At 44.1% G+C, this 18,301-nt stretch overlaps 1 protein-coding gene across 1 annotated transcript in view; it reads left to right on the forward strand.

The window, feature by feature from the left end:
- Positions 1 to 251: 251 nt before the first annotated feature.
- Positions 252 to 18,301, forward strand: part of LOC147419314 (uncharacterized) — a 29,884-nt gene continuing 11,834 nt past the window's right edge. The window contains exons 1-5 of the mRNA XM_086505523.1: positions 252 to 1,029; positions 4,118 to 4,295; positions 7,095 to 7,358; positions 7,630 to 7,711; positions 7,802 to 7,965. Of these exons, the coding sequence (XP_086361649.1) occupies positions 851 to 1,029; positions 4,118 to 4,295; positions 7,095 to 7,358; positions 7,630 to 7,711; positions 7,802 to 7,965 (867 nt within the window). The 5' untranslated portion in view covers positions 252 to 850. The remainder of the gene's footprint in view (positions 1,030 to 4,117; positions 4,296 to 7,094; positions 7,359 to 7,629; positions 7,712 to 7,801; positions 7,966 to 18,301) is intronic.

Consider the following 18,301-nt stretch of genomic DNA (forward strand, 5'->3'; position numbering starts at 1 on the left):
CACCATCATCAGCTTTGCGATGAACTCTTCTACGCTCAAAATCTTGGAGATGTCATGAAGATTGAGCATTCGCAATCTCAATGTCCTCAATATGGGGCGTTTACCCTCTCATGGAGCACGGTGAACCGTGGTCCGTGACGGAGGTTGCTCTTCTTGTGTGCATTTTGGGATCTCCTTTAAAACCGCCCAACGGGGGAGGGGTCCCAAATTGGTGGCTACAAAATTTTAGGGTCCAAACAAAAGGTGGAATGCTGACAAGGAGGGATCAAGGAAGTCAAGGGCCTGCGACGAAGATTCATGCTCAATGCTCTCAATCGATCATCGCTATCCACTATCTTCACGAGAGTGGGCTCAGTGGGGACAGAGTGAATATCCACCATGATGCCGCGTGCCCGCTAATGTGGAGGCGGCAGGCCTTGCCTTTGCATCTGTGCTCCTTAAAATCCGAAGAGTGGGCCAAAAGCTTCTCTGCCCGCTTCATTCCTTGCCGCAAGAACGACGATCTGCGCATTATTTGTACTTGAAGTGACAATCGCCCACTTTCCCTCGCTCTTACAAGAATTGGGTTCTTGCCCAGTTTCATTCTCTAGCTGCATGGAGGGCTGGATTCACACGTACAGAGTGCGGTTTCCGTCAGCATTTCTTCTGAAGGCTTGAGCACATTTGGGTTCCCATCTCTGTCGAATTTGGATAATTTTTGTGATCTCGGACTCACATGGTCGTTCTTTAGCTGCTCTAAGCCAGGACCTTCAAGCTCAGCTTCATTATACTTTTGGGCCTACTTCACTAATGAGAGCTGGTCTTTAATTGAAAGACATAAGCTTGCTTTTGCTTCAGGCAAAAGTTCTCAATGAACTGGTCACTTTCCATCACGAGAAGGGAGGACTGGTGGTCTTCGGGTGGCACCAATGGCTGGGCCACTTGTATTGTCATGGGTTTTCTGTTTGGGCTTTATGCTATGCGTTCCTTGATGTGGCCATTCCTAAAACGTTATTTGGGGAGGAGCTCGTCCAACCTCTCCTTGACGAGGTATGGGAATTTTACTTATCAAGGCTACTTGTATCATATCATACCTATGTCTTCAAGGGTTGTTTTCACATTCATGTGTATGTGAACTTACACATTCATCTGTATCAAGGATAGTTTTGAATGTGAACTTACACATTCATCTGTATGTGAACTTACACATTCATCTGTATGTACATACGTGTGTTTGTATGTAAGCTTGTAAATTCCACATGTAATATGGTATTGTGTATACGTTCATTAGGACTTGCATACTAGACAAAGAAAGAAGTGAAAACTGTGTTATTGCCTATCGAAGGGGGGCCTATAAGACAAAATTAGTACATTGACGCCTCTAATTGTTATGGTAACGGCAAAGATGCAAATTGATGGTGGAGTGTGTGTCATGTGCAACACTATGACTTGTGCCTATCTATCCTATCCTAAGCATTTTATAAAGTGTGCTGATTGCTTAATCACAATGCCCATTCTATGCACAAGTTGAAGCTCTTCCTTGAGGGCACTCTCCTTGACTTCGTTCTAGGTTTTCTTCTTCACTACCCTTCCCTTGTCCTCCCTGTTATGCTTTTGGTGATCACCTTGGTAAAGCTCCTCTCACCAATCACCGATCCAAGTCAAGAGTAGATGTTGGATCTGATACCATGTGAAAAGTGCAGCAGAAAAGGGGAATGGGATGACGATCAAGTTTGCAACTGCGATCAAACCTCCTCTCTAACATGGGCAGCCATAGGATCTCATATCTACCATGATAGAACTCCACCAAATCAATTTCCAAACAAGGGCAGCACACCGCACGGGGAAGGGGCAGCACATAGTTGCAGAAGTAGTTGCAGTAGGAGGCTAGAGAGAGGGAGTGAGATTGCAATGTAGAGAGAGAAACATTGCAAGAGAGAGAGAGAGAGAGAGAGAGAGAGAGAGAGAGACTGCTGAACCAACCAACTTTGGCAATGAATTGATGATAATACAATGGGGGCAATGGGTTGCATATATACTGACCTAAGTAAATTGCCCTACCTAGACTTTGACAAATAAGTGAAATAAATACCTAAAAGCCAAAATAAATATTGGGATCACATTGGGCAGTTCTCTTGAGATGCCATAACTTTAACACCCTCTTTGCAGCTCATAGTGGACATAATTAGTGAGACCAAGTCGATGAAGAAGCTATCCCCTAGTAGTTGATCAGTCTATTGGATAAACCTCGGTTATGCTACCCTTAACTTTTTACCTTAGAAAAATGCCATCCTGATCATCGGTTGCCTTTTAGAAAATTGAACTGTAGACCACACTACGTCCACGAATCCCCATTCGTGAACCTGAACACATCACGTCCAACTACTCCAAGATAATGAACTATGAAACACGTCTTGTCCATAATCTGGCCAACGACAATGGATTGGTGCACTTATCTATAGTGTTTTAGATACGTTTGATTGGTTCCGTGCTAGATGCACGTGTCTCGAACTCCGACCCACGGGTTCAAACACTGGCAACTTGAACTCCAACACAAGAGTCCAAATTGTTTATAGAGAGCACTGCTTACCCCTCTCTGCCACTCACAAGCCTCTCCTTGGCTGAAGCTAGTGGCGGCAACTGCCTTATGACTAGAAATTTGGCATCGTGGCCACTGTGGTCGCCACCACATGTGCCATGCGAATCTCCTCTATCAAATCTTTATCACCGTTATCTATGTCCAACTTGCCTTTGCCTCTGTCTCTTTGTGAGTTCCTGCTTTTGTCTTTGGCTTCAAACTCCCGAGCCAAAGAAAGCTTTGTGCTACATTTATAACAACGGTTGTCGGACCTCGTGGGTATCGAGCCAGCTAACTGAGTACTTGTACTGCCTTCCTTGTCAAGCTTGCCTTGGCCTTTGTCCTCTAGTGAACTCGTGCATTTGCTTTCGATTCGAGCCAAGCAAATCGACGACTTCCTTGAGAACTGCGGTTGAGCATAGGTCGCTAAGGGGGGTTGGTTGATCCACTTTCCATAGCCGTGTGTTGGTGTTGGTCATGGTTCTCGCTGGCCCTTGAGCAAGGGAGGGGGGCCATGTTGCAGTTGCAAGACCTGCCTTCTCATACTCCAAAAGGTTGCACAAATTTCCCAAGCCTCACCAAAAAAAATAAAATTTCTGTTGCCCTTGCAAGCCACCACCTCACTTCCCCAAGCTGCACAGTGGAATCTCCTCCAATGCCCCTCTTTAAACTGCTGCAACAACTCGATGCTGGAAGCCGGAAGGTGAAGGGAGGGGGTGGCGTTTTAAAACGCTGTCAGCAAGGGAATATGGAGCAACGTCTTTGGATGATGTCTGCCGGGACGAGGGAGGGCGTAGTCGGGATGCCGCCAAGCTTCTGTGCGAGGGCATTTCAAAATGCAATTGAAGCGTAATCGTCCCCCACTGTTTGCGCGTGCTTTTCAAAACGCATCTGAAAACGCTGGCCGATGGAGGTGCCGCCTCATGCAAAGGTTATTTGAGCCTCAGCCAGCAGCGTTTTAAAACACAAGTAAAAAAACGCCAGACCTTGAGGCTGCTGGTCCCAAAGAAGAAAACGCCGCCACCCCATAGCTCCTCTTCGGCAACTTCTTTTCTTTTCTTTGTGGCGATCTCCTCCCTCGTTCAAGGAGCATGAAGCTCTGATACTATGTTATAAAATGGGACGCCCCCTTTTTTGGGCTTCCGGTCCCCACTGTCTTCCCGTTCCCCTCGTCCTAGCACAGTCCCCTTGTTTCGAGCCACTAAGCCTGGTCCCCCATTCCCCGACCCAGCTATTCGGGATACACCACATGTACCATGATCTAAACAAAAAACGAGAGTTAAGTTAATTGTTTATTTAGTTCAAACTCGTCTTATTGTTACAGGTATATATTGTGTACAACTGTTCCAACTCTTCTCATATTTTAGACCTCATGGATGTGTTTATTGAAGTTAAGTGCACTCAACTGATATGTAACTACTATTATCTACTCTGAGAACGCACTGTTAATGGAACACTTGTCTTTGAATGAAAATAAACTGAAATGGTATTTTCATGATGTCATCAATGATTCTCTTATTCTGTCTTACATTTTAACTTGTTTTGGGGACTTGTAAGCAGTAGCGAATGCGCTTCTGATGTCTCTAGTGGTGGTCTCCCCATTATTACTGAAGCTGACTTGCAAAGGTTACTGATGCTGTTGGATGAAGAGGGGCATTCATGTGGAACTCCGTGGATACCTGTGGTTGATAAATACAGTGATACCCTATCATACCATGCAAAACTTCGTGAGCCAAAGGTTTGTAGTTACATGTTTCATTCTTGTGATGGCATGGAAATTTATGATATGGAATGCTCCATTTGTGCTTATGTATGCATACTGGTGTTTTGTGCACGAGTGTCTGTATGAGCGAAGATAATGATATTAATGCGACTCTGCAAACTTGTTACAACAGTCTTGATCAATGAAGAGAGTACGTACGTATTCTTTTTTAACAATTTCATTCATTCTTGTGATGAATGGAAGCCTTTGATATGGGATACTTTGTTTGTGGATTATGTATGCTTGGTTATATTATGTGGATGTAATCCAAATTGTCTCTGCTTTTGGAACCTCGGCCTTTAATAGGCATTTAGGTACTCTATGATATGTATGAGAATGTTACATTTTTGTGGATGTCAGCATCTCTGTTGTGCTTGCGATGCTTGGGACCTTTTGTCAAAGGATTGTGGTCCAGGGCAGTTTGATGATTGAAATTTGATCTAGAGCCAGCAGGTGTAGACACAAAGTTAGGGTTGCAGACACTAAGTTACAGGGGAGAGGTAGAGAAGAGTTTAAAGGCAGTGGCTGTCAGATAGATAGAGACTGTTGACATGTAGGCTGGTTGCAAATAGTGGGGAGAGCAGCCTCTTGAGAGGCCTGTTGATGAGAGTGAACCCACCATCGAAGCTGAGGCTTCTAAGGTGAGCCCAGGTACACAGGATCCTTAAGCTCCTTTCTTAAATGTTTCTCGTCACGTCTTCTTGAGGCGGTGGGGGCACACCACTGTGTTTCTTACTGTGACAAGGGCAGGATTATATGACAAGGGCAGGATTCATTCTATATGACTCCTTTAGGCCACTTGTACATATATACGGATCCTTGAGGACAGGCTGACTCCCAGCATCCTCAGAGACCCACATTACTCATTAATACAGCTTGGAGAGAGGACTCACATTGATTGGGATGCCTGGGACACTGCCCCTGCTGCCTCTATGCGGTTGTTTCATGAGACACGTATGCTGGATGCTGATTTTGTGGCAGAACATTATGACATTGGTCGCAGGGTGACAGACAGACTGCTTGAGATTGATTCCGCCGTTCCTTCACAGTGGGATTCAGTCATGAGAGGCACGGTTCAGATGCCTCCCCATTGTGGCTGGGAAGGCCTCTTTGCTCAGAGTACTCTCTTATTAGCTTGTTTAGACACCATGCTATTCACAGTTGATACTGACCAGTCTCAGGGGATTCATGCTAGATTGACATATGATGCCACCTCTCCGCACCTTGCCCTTCCCGGAGCTCGATGGGAGGCCATCAGAGTAGTTGGCTCCCGCGGGAAGCGTCGTTGTGTTGACCCTCGTTTCGCTTCCGCTGATGCTGCACTCTGGAGGCTTTGGGTGTGGGAGGGTCGTGCCCTATCTCAGCTTTATTGGGACCCAGGCGAGTGGCATTGGCCTCACTCTGACCCCACCGGTGCACTTGTATCCTTCTTTGAGTACACTGTCAGGATTGGACGGTTAGCATTGATGAGACAGCAGCCAGAGCAGCCCACTCGTATGCGTTTCTGGTTACATTCAGGCCTTTCCCATGCCTATCTGCAATAGTTTTGGTCCGCCATCTGGGATTTACATGCGGCTCGTCGTATTTCTTTTTTCATGTGGATGATTGCACATGCGGGACTTCCAGTTGGGACTTGGCTAGCTACTATGGGTCATGATCCGTTATGTACTCGCTGTCCTTTGCGACTACCTGAGTCACGTGCACACTGTCTTTGGTCATGCTCAGCTTCCCATGTAGTGTGGCTTGCAGTTTGCTTTCTACTTAGCAGAGCAGGTGTTCAGCATGGATTTCTTACTTGGGGATCTGTCTCATGGTTGATGCCGATGCCCGGCCCCCATCTTTTCTACGAGGGCTCAGACACAGATCCAACCTTTATGCTCACATCGGCTGGTTATCGGCGAGGGACTTTGGCTATGCTACCACAGATTGCTTGGCAGGGAGATTCTCAGACACGTGATGAAGTTTTTTCAGTCATCACTAGTATTACACTATGCCATATGGAATGTTTGGAGAGCTCGTTGTCTCCACATTCTAAGTGCGGCTCCACAGCTCCTTCGGGATACCCTCACTGCCATTTGGCTGGACATCATTCATACCGTGATTTGGCAGTGGGATTCTTCCTCAGGTACATCTCGAGCAGCCAAGGGTCGCCGATTTGCCTTCCTTCGGCGTTGGGCACGATCCCCACTCTTCTTCACACTTACAGGTGGCTAGATTACGTGGCATTATGCCCCTCCTCGGTGGTTTCTCCTCCACTCATCACACCGACCACCATGAGATTGTTCTAGTCGAGTTGTCACTATAGTGGCTCTCCTCCTTACATTCAGCTTGTACACCCCACGTGATAGGCTATTTTGGCATCTGCTGGGGATTATATTGTACTCAGTAATATACAGCCCTGACTTTTTCCAAAAAAGAGAGAGAGAGAGAGAGAAAAGAAAGCTTTTTAATGTCTATGAGAGGCTGACAAATCAAGTATACATGTGTATGTCTTCTGTCTATGAGACAAATCAAGTATACATGTGTATGTCTTCTGTCTATTGAAAAGACAAAATGGTTCAGACTGGTACAAAATAAAAGAGAGAAGAACGTATGGTGGGTGATGAAATCTGTGGGGATGGGTGGAGCACGAGTACTAGGGATATGTGCATGTCTATATGCTGAGAGAGAGAGAGAGAGAGAGAGAGAGAGAGAGAGTGTACATTTCTTGTGAGAGGACAAACCTGTCTTTTTGTCGCATGTTCATTTTGAGTTACACCATGCTTTGATTTGCAGGATGGAAGCCCTACCGAATACCTTAGCACATCCCTTTTCCGTGACTGCTCTTGTAAACTTCTGAAAGACTTCTATATGGACAGTGAATACAGGTTGGGGTGGGACAAAACATTTGAAAGCTATGAACTTTTGCATTCGGATGAGAAAACAGGATATGAAGTTGGACGTTTTATCAGAAGATACCCTTTTATTCGAGCGAGGGAGTATGTTTTGGCTTGGAGACTATGGGAAGGGGAAGATGGTACATACTATTACTTTGCTAAGGTACTTACCTCTCTCTCTCTCTCTCTCTCTCTATCACACACACACACACACACACACACACAACTCTCTCACCCACAACAAAGGAAGTCCTCATTGTTTGGCTTTTGTGCTAACATGCTCGTAGTCTGCTAACCCAACATGTATTAAATGTGCATCTCATTTCATCTCATCTCATTTTACCACCTCCACCTAGAGACCCACCCATGCAATGACTTATTGTAATAAGAATAAGTGGCACATCAATTCTAAGATCTTCCAACTTTTCTTCCAGCAATGCGAACACCCACAAGCTCCTCAGTCTCCCTTGCACACTCGTGTGGAGCATTATATGTCTGGTTGGCGGATCCAAAGAGGTACTATATAAGACTGGCTTAATTCAGTTGGTCTTTTTGTCTATTCATTTGCAATTATGCCAATCTCACTTGTGGGATCTTACTATGTAGATGGTGACCATTGTGAAATCAAAATGTGGCATCAGGAGGACACGACATCGATGGCAAAAATGGCATTTTCATACAGGATTTGGAATTACATGTGTGATACGGAGAAAAGCCTAAGAAAGTACAGACCTAATACTCCACAAAATACATCACTACAGCTTCCTAGGGTCTGTTCTCTCTCTCTCTCTCTCTCTCTCTCTCTCTCTCTCTCTCTCTCTCTCTCTCTCTCAAGTGTGTTAATAAAAAGAGGAAAATGGTATAACCTTTCTATCACCCCAAGTGTGGTAGATTGGTTATGCCATTTCCCTCTTGAATAATAGGTCTTGAGTTCAACTCCTCGTCGGCTAGATATTCTCTTGTTGATAAACGGTATGCTCAAAAAGAAGGTATCAACGTTTGATGAGACTTTTGCGCGCGTATATATATATATATATATATACACCACTCTATTGATATGAATACATGAGCCTCAATATTTGAAGTTCTCCAAACCAAGAGTACGCAAGCGCCAAAATGGTGGTATGAAAGAGCTTGAGGCTGATGATCATCAATGTCTCATGTTCTTTGATAACTATGGCAGATTCTCAGGGAGAAGAATGAAAATAAGAGTACAAGTCTAAGGCAGGCTTCTGAAACACAGGTTTTTTTTGCTTGTCTTCGATGGTTCAGAAGATCCATCATCTCAGATTATAGTAAGGTGGCACAACAGAAAAGGGGGAAGTGGCAAGGTTGGACAATGGTGCTCCGAATCTCTACTTTTGGAAATGGCAAAGGAGTTTCTTAAGGCAAGATTTGCACCAGGAGCATTCTCACTTGAAGCTATACGAACATGCTGTGTATCCTGCTCAACCCTGGACTTCTTTGAAGTAGCCACAGAGCTTTTGCTAACTTCACTCAAAGCTGGACCTCCGTTTCACCTTCTTTAGGGCTGAATTGATATCCACTCAAAATTGGCTTTTGGTTTGCTGTATGCTCACCACATTTTGCTTGGTGGTGGTCCTCTGTAGTGGTTTGGGTAGATATCTCTGCATGGTTGAGCTATATAATTATAATGACTTGTTGAGGGAGATAAGTGCTTTTTGAAACAATTATGGGTCGTAAAGCTCAAACGTTCTTCATATTACACCCAAGCTGGAGGATATCTCGATGATGCGAAAGCGTAGAGCAATGGGGGGGGGTGGAGAGAGAGAGAGAGACTACTGAACCTACAAACCTTGGAATGAACTGAGACTTAAACATGGGGGCAAGATGTACTTATATAGTCACCTTAGCAAATTTCCCTACCCAGTCTTTGACAAATAAGTAAAAATAAATACCTAAAAGCCAAAATAAATGATGGGTTCACATTGGGTAGTTCACTTGGGATGCCTTAACTCTAACACATTGGTCATAGGTATATCATGGGGCATCATTTCTACATCATCAAATCATCATGCATAGCTAGGGAGAGACTCCATACCGCTAGGGTTATCCTTAACACATGCCAAGGAAGGTTTTGGTATGCATCCCGTCTCATTGACCTATCCTACGGACAAGCCAAAGTCTACCTCAACGGGGCAAGAGTCTTCCAAGGGAAAGGAGAATCAAAAGAAGAAATCCACATGGCCCAAAGTGAGAGAAGAGCAGCGTATTGACTACTTCAAAGAGGGCAAATGTTATTGCTGTGGTGAACAGGGGCAAGTCTTCGCCAAGTGTCCAAAGAAAGAACCAAGGGAACCAACTAATAGTTCATTAGAGAGTTCCGGCGATTCAAAATAATGTGCGAGTGGACAGGGGGACAGAGCAGCAACCAACTAATAAGTGACATTTTAGCCGGCAATTACCAAATCGTGGGGTTTCCTTGCCGGACCCAGTTAGATATAAAGGGGTCACCACTTGGATAAGTTCAGTACCCAGCAGATGGGCAGCAGTACCCTCACTAGGACCAGCCACTCACCACCAGTGTTTTCAGTTTTCAGCCATAACCTCGCCGTACCGTCACACATCTAGCCACTCAGCACCAATGTTTTCAGTTTTCAGCCATAACTTCGCTGTACCGTTATAGATCCAGTCATTCACACCAGAGTTTTCAGATTCAGCCCTCAGGTCAGCCAGCGTTTTTCAGTTTTCAGCCCACCCTTGACATCGGCCATAGCAAATCAGCCATAACCTCGCCGACGGTTGCAGATCCCATCGGTTTCACTAATGTTTTTGCATTTCAGCCCTTAGCCTCGCAAATCCAAGCAGCAAGATCAACATTTCAACATCTAGGACCATTGTATTAGCATTTGTGCAATCTAAAGCAAATACCTCTCTATAGCTAGAGAGGGAGCCCCTTGGAGGGGGTATGGGACCCCATTCGGAGTTAGTCTTCTTCTCTCTCTATCACTCACAAAAGCTTCACTCACATTATCATTCTCCCTTCTCTCTAGTCTATTGCACATCTCTCTCATGAAGTAGAAGGAACTCTCTCAGGCCGTAAAAGGAACGCATTGAGCACTCATCTTGAGCATTCACCATAAATCAATTTTGCTGCACATTATATAGGTATCAGAGCTCTTTGGCAGTGCTCGGTATCATCACTCAAGTAAAGAACCTAAAGAACCCCTCAGAATTATTTTCTCAAAGAATCTTCATGTCCCTGTCCCGGATTTTCTAGCCACTCCCATCCTTAGTCCATCGCGCATTGGGCGCGCTCCAGTCTTTATCACTCTGCCTTAAAAGCCGTTAAGCCATTAGGTCTTCCCAATCTCGGAAATTAAAAAAGTCTTACAAAATTAGGTCTTCCCAATCTCGAAAAATTAAAAAGCTTTTCAAAACATCAAAAGGGACTAAGTGAAGGGTGAGTTCAGGAAATAAAAAGACCCATGTAAGTGGAAAGTCAAAATACTTTTTTTGTTTATATAAAGAGAGATGGTCTGAGTGCACATTCCTACATTTGTGTTTTTCTTTGCTTAATTTTCCTTTAGCAATTTTTCTTCTCTTTAGAGTGTCCTTGCACTATGTAAGTAGTGATTATATTTATTTTAATGAACCCATAAATTTTTTTGCTTGTTTGAGAATGCACGTAACCCAAGACCACTTGGGCGTGTCGATCTCTCTAAATTTTGTTTTTGAAGAGTGATAGGCGACCCAAAAAAGAAGGGCTTGTCTAGCCTTCCCTCGTTTTTCTTTTCCACTCATTGAGCGTAGACCTTGCACATTGTGGCAGGCCAATCGACGTGAGGTGGGAAAAAGAAACCTTGGTGTGAGCGCAATGTTGCCAAGGGGTGCATGTGCAAGAAGGAGTTGAGCTTGGGTAAGAGAAAAGCCTTCTTAAACACAGATTGCAAGGAGTACCAAGGACCAAGTAGCCCCAAGTACCAAGAATCCTGAATACCCCAAGCTCCCCAAGAACCCAAGTACCCCAATACTCAGTGCATGGTCACCCAAAGCGGAATGGATACTTTGCGTGAAGGTGATGAGTCTGAAGTTGGAGAAGAAATCTACACCATTTGTTAGATATAGAAGGTCACCACTTGGATAAGTTCAGTACCCAACAGATGGGTAGCAGTACCCTCAGCAGGACCAGCCACTCAGCACCAGCGTTTTCAGTTTTCCGCCATAACCTCATCGGACTGTTGCACTTCCAGTTACTGAGCGCCAACATTTTCAATTTTCAGCTATAACCTCGCCCTACCGTTACGGATCCAGCCATTCACACCTGCATTTTCAGATTCAGCCCTTAGATCAGCCAGCATTTTTCAGTTTCGAGTCCACCCTCGACAACGGCCATAGCAGATCAGCCATAACCTCGCCGACGGTTGCAAACCCCATCGGTTTCACTAGAGTTTTTGCATTTCAGCCCTTAGGCTCACAGATCCAATAGCAAGATCTTATTAGAATGTCAGCATCTAGGACCATTGTATCAATATTTGTGCAATCTCTCAGAACCTTTATCATTCACAGAAACTTTATCATTCTCTCCTCTCGCACATCTCTCTCATGCAATAAAAGGAACCTTGAGTACGCACTGAGCACTCATCTCGAGCATTCACCATAAATCACTTCCGTTGCACATTACGTGCGAAGTGGATGGGGGAGGAGAACTTCACAAATTCTCTTCAATTTTGAGCTATATCATTAGGCTTTTGGATTTTAGCAGTGCCTATTCCTTGAGTGCACGTCGAATCAGCAGGCTGAATATGGTGCAGTGCGTGGTGCACAAGAGGGGAGTCGCTCCACTCCCTTGTCATAGGTTCCCTTCTAAGGAATGACTTTATGAAAATGTATACATTGACTTGGAAATTTCCTAGATTGAGTTGATTACATGTGCTCTTTCATGTGTATTGTTAATGTAAATAAAGATGAAATGTCTTTTGTTTAATGAATTTAGTGCATCTAGACATCTGTTAAAGATCAACGAGATTGGATGTGATGGCTAAGTGAATGTGATTCTAGTGCATCAAGATTTCTATTTAGATGAGATGATTAGTGTCACAAACTTGGGCACCCCAAGTCTAGAATCTGTCGCGACATGAGAGAGATTCACTGAAAATACTTCACAACTTCAATTCACTGTTTAATTCGAGACGACACGGCCCGGCGTAGTTCCGTGCCCAGAGATATTGGCCTTAAAACTTGGCACCCCTTTCGGTATTTCGTTATTATATTAGATCTTGAGAAAAGTACAACTCCCATAGGGGTCCTCTGCTCTCAGACTCTACATCCAGATGCTCTGAGAAGTGAGGTCCCTAGGGTCCTTATATTCTTACAAGGGTTGCAAAAAGCAGAGCCCCAAAAGCTTAAACTCAAAAGCAATTGGTTCCTAAAGCAACTAATTCTAAAAGCTGTCAGGAAAAAGCATCAGCGCAAAACGCGGAAAGCTGTACAGCTGCTAGCGCGAATTATACGGGACTGTCCGTACAGTATGCCATGCCAGCGTAAAATCTGGGGGTTCCGTACGCTCTGCCACGTCAGTATGTCGGCGAAGAATCTTGGGGTTCCGTACGCTTTGCCACGTCAGCATTTCCGTCATCTGTTGTGTGTGTGTGACCGGGTAGTATTGCTACGTCATCCTTTTGTGACATACCTCCCTCTTGAAAGAATCGTAATTGCCCTCGATTACGCCTGCAAAAACAGACAGAAGCCATAAACCAGTTCAGTAGACACTGACTTTTAAGTACCGACGCTCTAGACGATCCAAATCCAACACTTGTACAAAGAAGACAGTCACATCACATCACATTCAGATCACATCACATAGAATCTAGGACCGTGATTCTTGGCGATGTATTTAGCAATCGCATCCAGATCCGCACCGGACCTCACTGATCTCAATAACTAATCCCATATCGCGATCACATCCATGGATTCTGAGACTGAAATGGTGTAGTCATTTGGTCAATCATTCCACTCAAGCACTGTCGGGTGCGAGTAATCTTTTTTTGGGATTCCATATCGAAGTACTTCTCTCATTAAGTCATTCAGCAGAATATTGTCAGCACATCAGTATCCTTGAAACCCAAAGAGAAATTAGTGACTATATAATCCAGGTATCTGTGACAAAGGAGTGGAGTAACTCCCCTCTTGTGCAGTCCCGCTTGCACCAGATTCAACCCGCCGCTGATCAGTGGGAACTCTTGGAATAGCCACAACTAGGCCAAAAGCGTCGAGGTAAAGTTCCTTGAGTATCTGCTAGGTCCTCCTCCTCCATTCGCTTAGCATTTAATGCCGGGGATGGTTCTTAACTAAGAACCATCGTTCACTTTACCTTTCTCTTTCCTGTCTTGGAAAGCCAGTATCTATTCCTGAACGAGTATCTTCTCGCTCTTTTTCAATTCAGGTTCATCCGGGAGCTATCACCGCTCCAAATTAATCATCATCATCTCATTCATAATCGTGTTTTATGTTCACAAATAACATGTTCTTCCATACAACATTGGTTTCATCCAAAAATTCAAAATCTTCTTCCGAAAAGTCTTATTTCATAAATTCATACAACAAAATAATGCTAATTCATCCATAATGTTCTTTCTAGAATCTGTTCTGGAACGAGTATCTCCTCGTCTCGCTCTCATGGATGCTTGAGAGTCAGTCGCTGCCTGCATCATCGCCTGTGTCATTGCCTACATCATCACTAGAAGGCTCTAGAAGAATCTAGAAGGATCTAGAAGATTCTAGAAGGTTCTAAAAGTATCAAGGAGATTTTAGAAGTTTCTAGAAGCTTGGAGAAGATTCCGGAAGAATCTAGAAGTTTCTGGAAAGCTCTAGAAAGTTGAAGGAGGATCCAGAAGGTTCTAGAAGAACTGGAAGGATCAAGAAGGTTCTAACCTCCTCAAGAAGAACCTAGAATAACCTCCTCAAGTAACCTCCTCAAGCACTAGTATAACTAGGGGTCTTGGGCCACAAGCCCCTCAGTCTTGCCAACACCAGTTGTGAGGCTCCTATGAGGAAATTCCTCTTCTAGTTCTTATGTTCAAGTCTTGTCCTTGCAATCAAGCCTTGTCTTGTACTCAAGTCATGTAATCCAAGTCTTGTATCTAGCTCTCTTAATAAAGTATTAAGTCTTATAATCAAAGCTTATCATCAAGTCCAAGTTCTTGTACATTGTGAGCGCCTCCTCTTGCTCTCTTCTAGCTCTATACACGCTCATGACAATTTGGCAAAACTGAGGGGCTTGTGGTCCAAGACCCCTATTTATACTAGTGCTTGAGGAGGTTACTTGAGGAGGTTAGAACTTTCTAGGTTCTTCTTGAGGAGGTTAGAATCTTCTAGAACCTTCTTGATCCTTCTAGTTTAGAACCTTTTGGATCCTTCTTCAACTTTCTAGAGCTTTCCAGAAACTTCTAGATTCTTATGGAATCTTCTCCAAGCTTCTAGAAACTTCTAGAATCTCCTTGATACTTTTAGAACCTTCTAGAATCTTCTAGATCCTTCTAGTGATGATGTAGGCAATGATGCAAGCAGCGACCGACTCTTAAGCATTCATGATACTCAGTGTATTTCCATTCTGTTAGTCATCCTTATTCTTGTGCCTTGTTGGGGCATCGTGCAACGATATGTCCTTGTTCTCCACATTCAAAACACTTTCCTGCTTTGAAATATTCATCTTTATGGTCTTCTGTTAGTCAAGATCGTGTATCTTTCTGTTTTTCTGTCAGTCGAGTTCGTGTATCTGTTCGTTGTTTGTTTCTGTTTTGACTTGTTAAAGGTTCATTTGGTGGGTAAGTCAAGTTACCCGAATGTATAGCGAATCCCCACTTAGACACTGACTTCTTCTCAAGACTAGTCTCGAATTTCTTTGGGAAGTCCACAACGAAACCTCTCAATCTGCTCCTTAAAATTGATCATCTTGAAAGAAGAGGTCGGAAGCAAAGTATCCCAAAATCTTTCACAGTAATCATCCAAAGTGTCACCCTTGATCATCTGAAGGTGGTTCCAGTTGGTTCTCACATCTCGTTCATACTCTTGAGTGAGCCATGAAGAAATAAAGAGTTTCTTGAATTTCAGCCACTCTGTCGGTGCTTTTCATAACAAAAGAGTGGACCATGTCATCGAGGAAATCATACTGATTGGCTCTGTAAAAATGCTTCCTCTTTGCATAAAACATGTGATTTTTCCGTTGTTTCTTGCCCTTTGTCCTCATCATTCGAGTGAGAAGAAAATGAGCTGTTCAAGCTGTCAAAAGAAGATGAGGACGAATTAGGCAATCCATCGAAGCGTACACGCTTCTTCTGTTTCTTGGCGTTTCCAAAAGAGGATTTTTGGTCCACGTAACCGGGGAAATCAATTCCTTTGTTACGTTTCTTCAGTTGCTTTTCGTTTGACCCCAATAGTTGGTTGACCTCGTTTTTCAACGTCCTCGAGTTCATCTTCAGTAAACATCCATGGAACGGGAGGTTGCTTGAGGGCTAACTTGATTGGGGAATCGATGGCTTTTTGCCAATGAGTGTGCACCTCATCAATCGGGTGCCGCGTAAAAAATTTGGCATACTGAGGATCCTTTGAAAATTTGAGTATCTGCTTTGCACACTCATCAACCTGCTGACTGTTGACGTTGCATCTCCATTAGCTGATGCTGCGTAGGCCGAGGTGGCCCATATTCATGATCTACTAATCCATTCAAATTTTCAATACCGCCTCCCATTTTAGAAGTATGAGGAGGGTCCGTTTGATTCTTGCGGGATTCGTCGTTTGAACCCATGTGGAATCTAGGATTCTTTATGGCTTATGCCCTGTAAGACAGAGCGATGAAGTCGAGGTGCGCCCGATGCGCGATGAAGTAAGGGTGGTGTTGGGTATTCAAGCCCGGGTTCAGTGTGTCAAGCCCATAGTGGGAACTTCCTTTATAGCATACAGTCACACTCCAACTCCAGGTTCAGTATGCATGGAAAGTTTTAGTTATACATGTAATAGCTTTTTAATTAATCAAAGCATGTGGTTTCTAGTGTCGAATATCTCTCTCTTGTTCATCTCTTATGTTGCTTGCTTTCTCTGCACACTGCACCATGGGTTGCCTTCACCTGCCATAGCCGGGACCAACAGATGGGGGTGGAGCACCCCAAGTCTAGAATCTATCGCGACACGAGAGAGAGATTTACTGAAAATACTTCACAACTTTGATTCGAGACACACGGCCTGGCGTAGTTTCGTGCCCAAAGGTATTGGCCCCAAAACGTGGCGCCCCTTTTGGTATTTCTTTATTATATTAGATCTTGAGCAAACTACAACCCTCGTAGGGGTCCTCTGCTCTTTGACTCTTTGTCCAGATGCTCTGAGAAGTTAGGCCCCTAGGGTCCTTATATTCTTACAAGGGTTGCCAAAAGCAGAGCCCCAAAAGCTTAAACTTAAAGCAATTGGTTCCTAAAGCAACTAATTCCAAAAGCTGCCAACAAAAAGCATTAGCGCAAAAAGCGGAAATTCGTACAGTTGCCAGCGTGAATTATATGGGATTGTCCGTATAGTCTGCTACGTCAGTATGTTAGCGCAAAATCCGGGGGTTCTGTATGCTCTGCCACGTCAGCATGTCAGCGCAGAACTCGGGGGTTTCGTACTCTTTGCCACGGTAGCATTTTTGTCATCTGTTGTGTGTGTTCGAGTAGTATTGCCACGTCATCCTTTTGTGACAATTAGATACTGTTGTGAGTGCATCAAGAGTCCCGGAAGGATGAGATGGCTACACAAAGAGCTAGGTGCATCAAGAGCTTTGGACTAGATGAGATGACCGAATTGAAAGTTTGCATTTCAATGTTTAGTGTCAATATCTTGATTCACTAAATATGTTACAATGATCATGATTTGTGTATGGACCCTCGGCGGAAATGTGGTTGTTCAGTGACTGATGTGTTTGTGCAAAGACTAGATGGGTGCAGTTTGGTGCATGGGGTACTTAAAGAGTCAGTGTCTACTGAGCTAGTTTTTTGTCCCTGGGCTGTTTTTGCAGGCGAAATCGAGGGCAATTACAATTCTTTCAAGAGGTCACAAGTTTGTGACGTGGTATGCCCAATAAAGATGAGGGGCCTAGGGGGGGGGGGGGGGGGTTAGGTTTTAAAAACCTAACCCCTACCAACCTATGGACACCGGATGAGGGGCCTAAACCCTAAAACGATTCAACATACGAACTGGCTGCAGATTCCCGATTTACGGGCTGGATGTTGATGCAGAGTTACTCGGAACACGGAGCGGGAACGATGATAGGCCTCCTTGCGGAACGGGGAACGGGGAACGGGAAGGGATCCGGAACGGGAGGCTAAAAAAACACCCAAATAATGTTATTTTTAGCATTATGTGTTTGAATACAAGTAGTACTAGAGCCCTTTGACTCTAGTACCCACCAAAAACACGATTCAAAGACCATTCAACCTTATTATGACTTGACTGGGATGTGCGGTGTCCAGAGTACATAGTACATACACAACATTGAACAAACACAATGCCAATACACAATTGTGAATAACATATGTAATTACAGATTAGAGCTCTTAAATAATTGCAAGAGTAGAAGTCAGAGATAACACTTTTCGCTTAATTCTAGCTAACAAGGCCTGCCAAGGCGCTACAAAAAAACCAAAGGTGACATATACCATAATGAGAGTCGAGGCTACAAGGGGGCCAAACCAGGTACCACAATACTAAAAGATTGAAGGTGACAAATACCATAAAGATGCTAGTAGCTACAAATGTCAAAGAGGGCAACGCTCAAGCAGCCATACAAAAAGGTAAAGATATGGAAGTCCTAAAGTCGCAACTCTCGAGACTCAAGACTCAAGACTCAAGACTCAAGACTCAAGAGCCACTAGCCTGAGAGGCCTCCCAATTCGTAGTAGCCGGCTGTAAATAATGCACATCCTCCCATTCCTCATCATCGAGCTCTAGGCCCGGCTCGATCTCAGTCATGGATGAAGTACCTGGTGTTTGTCACAAATGGGAGCGCATAACAATATAAAATACATTCGGATAAATAGGATTTATCACTTATTACTGAAGCCAAAGGATATAGAGAGAAATAAATAGAGAGAGAGATAGAGAGTGAGAAGATCGACA

The sequence above is a fragment of the Adiantum capillus-veneris genome, chromosome 29, assembly GCF_014529385.1.
Source record: "Adiantum capillus-veneris isolate H3 chromosome 29, ASM1452938v2, whole genome shotgun sequence".
NCBI lineage: Eukaryota > Viridiplantae > Streptophyta > Polypodiopsida > Polypodiales > Pteridaceae > Adiantum > Adiantum capillus-veneris.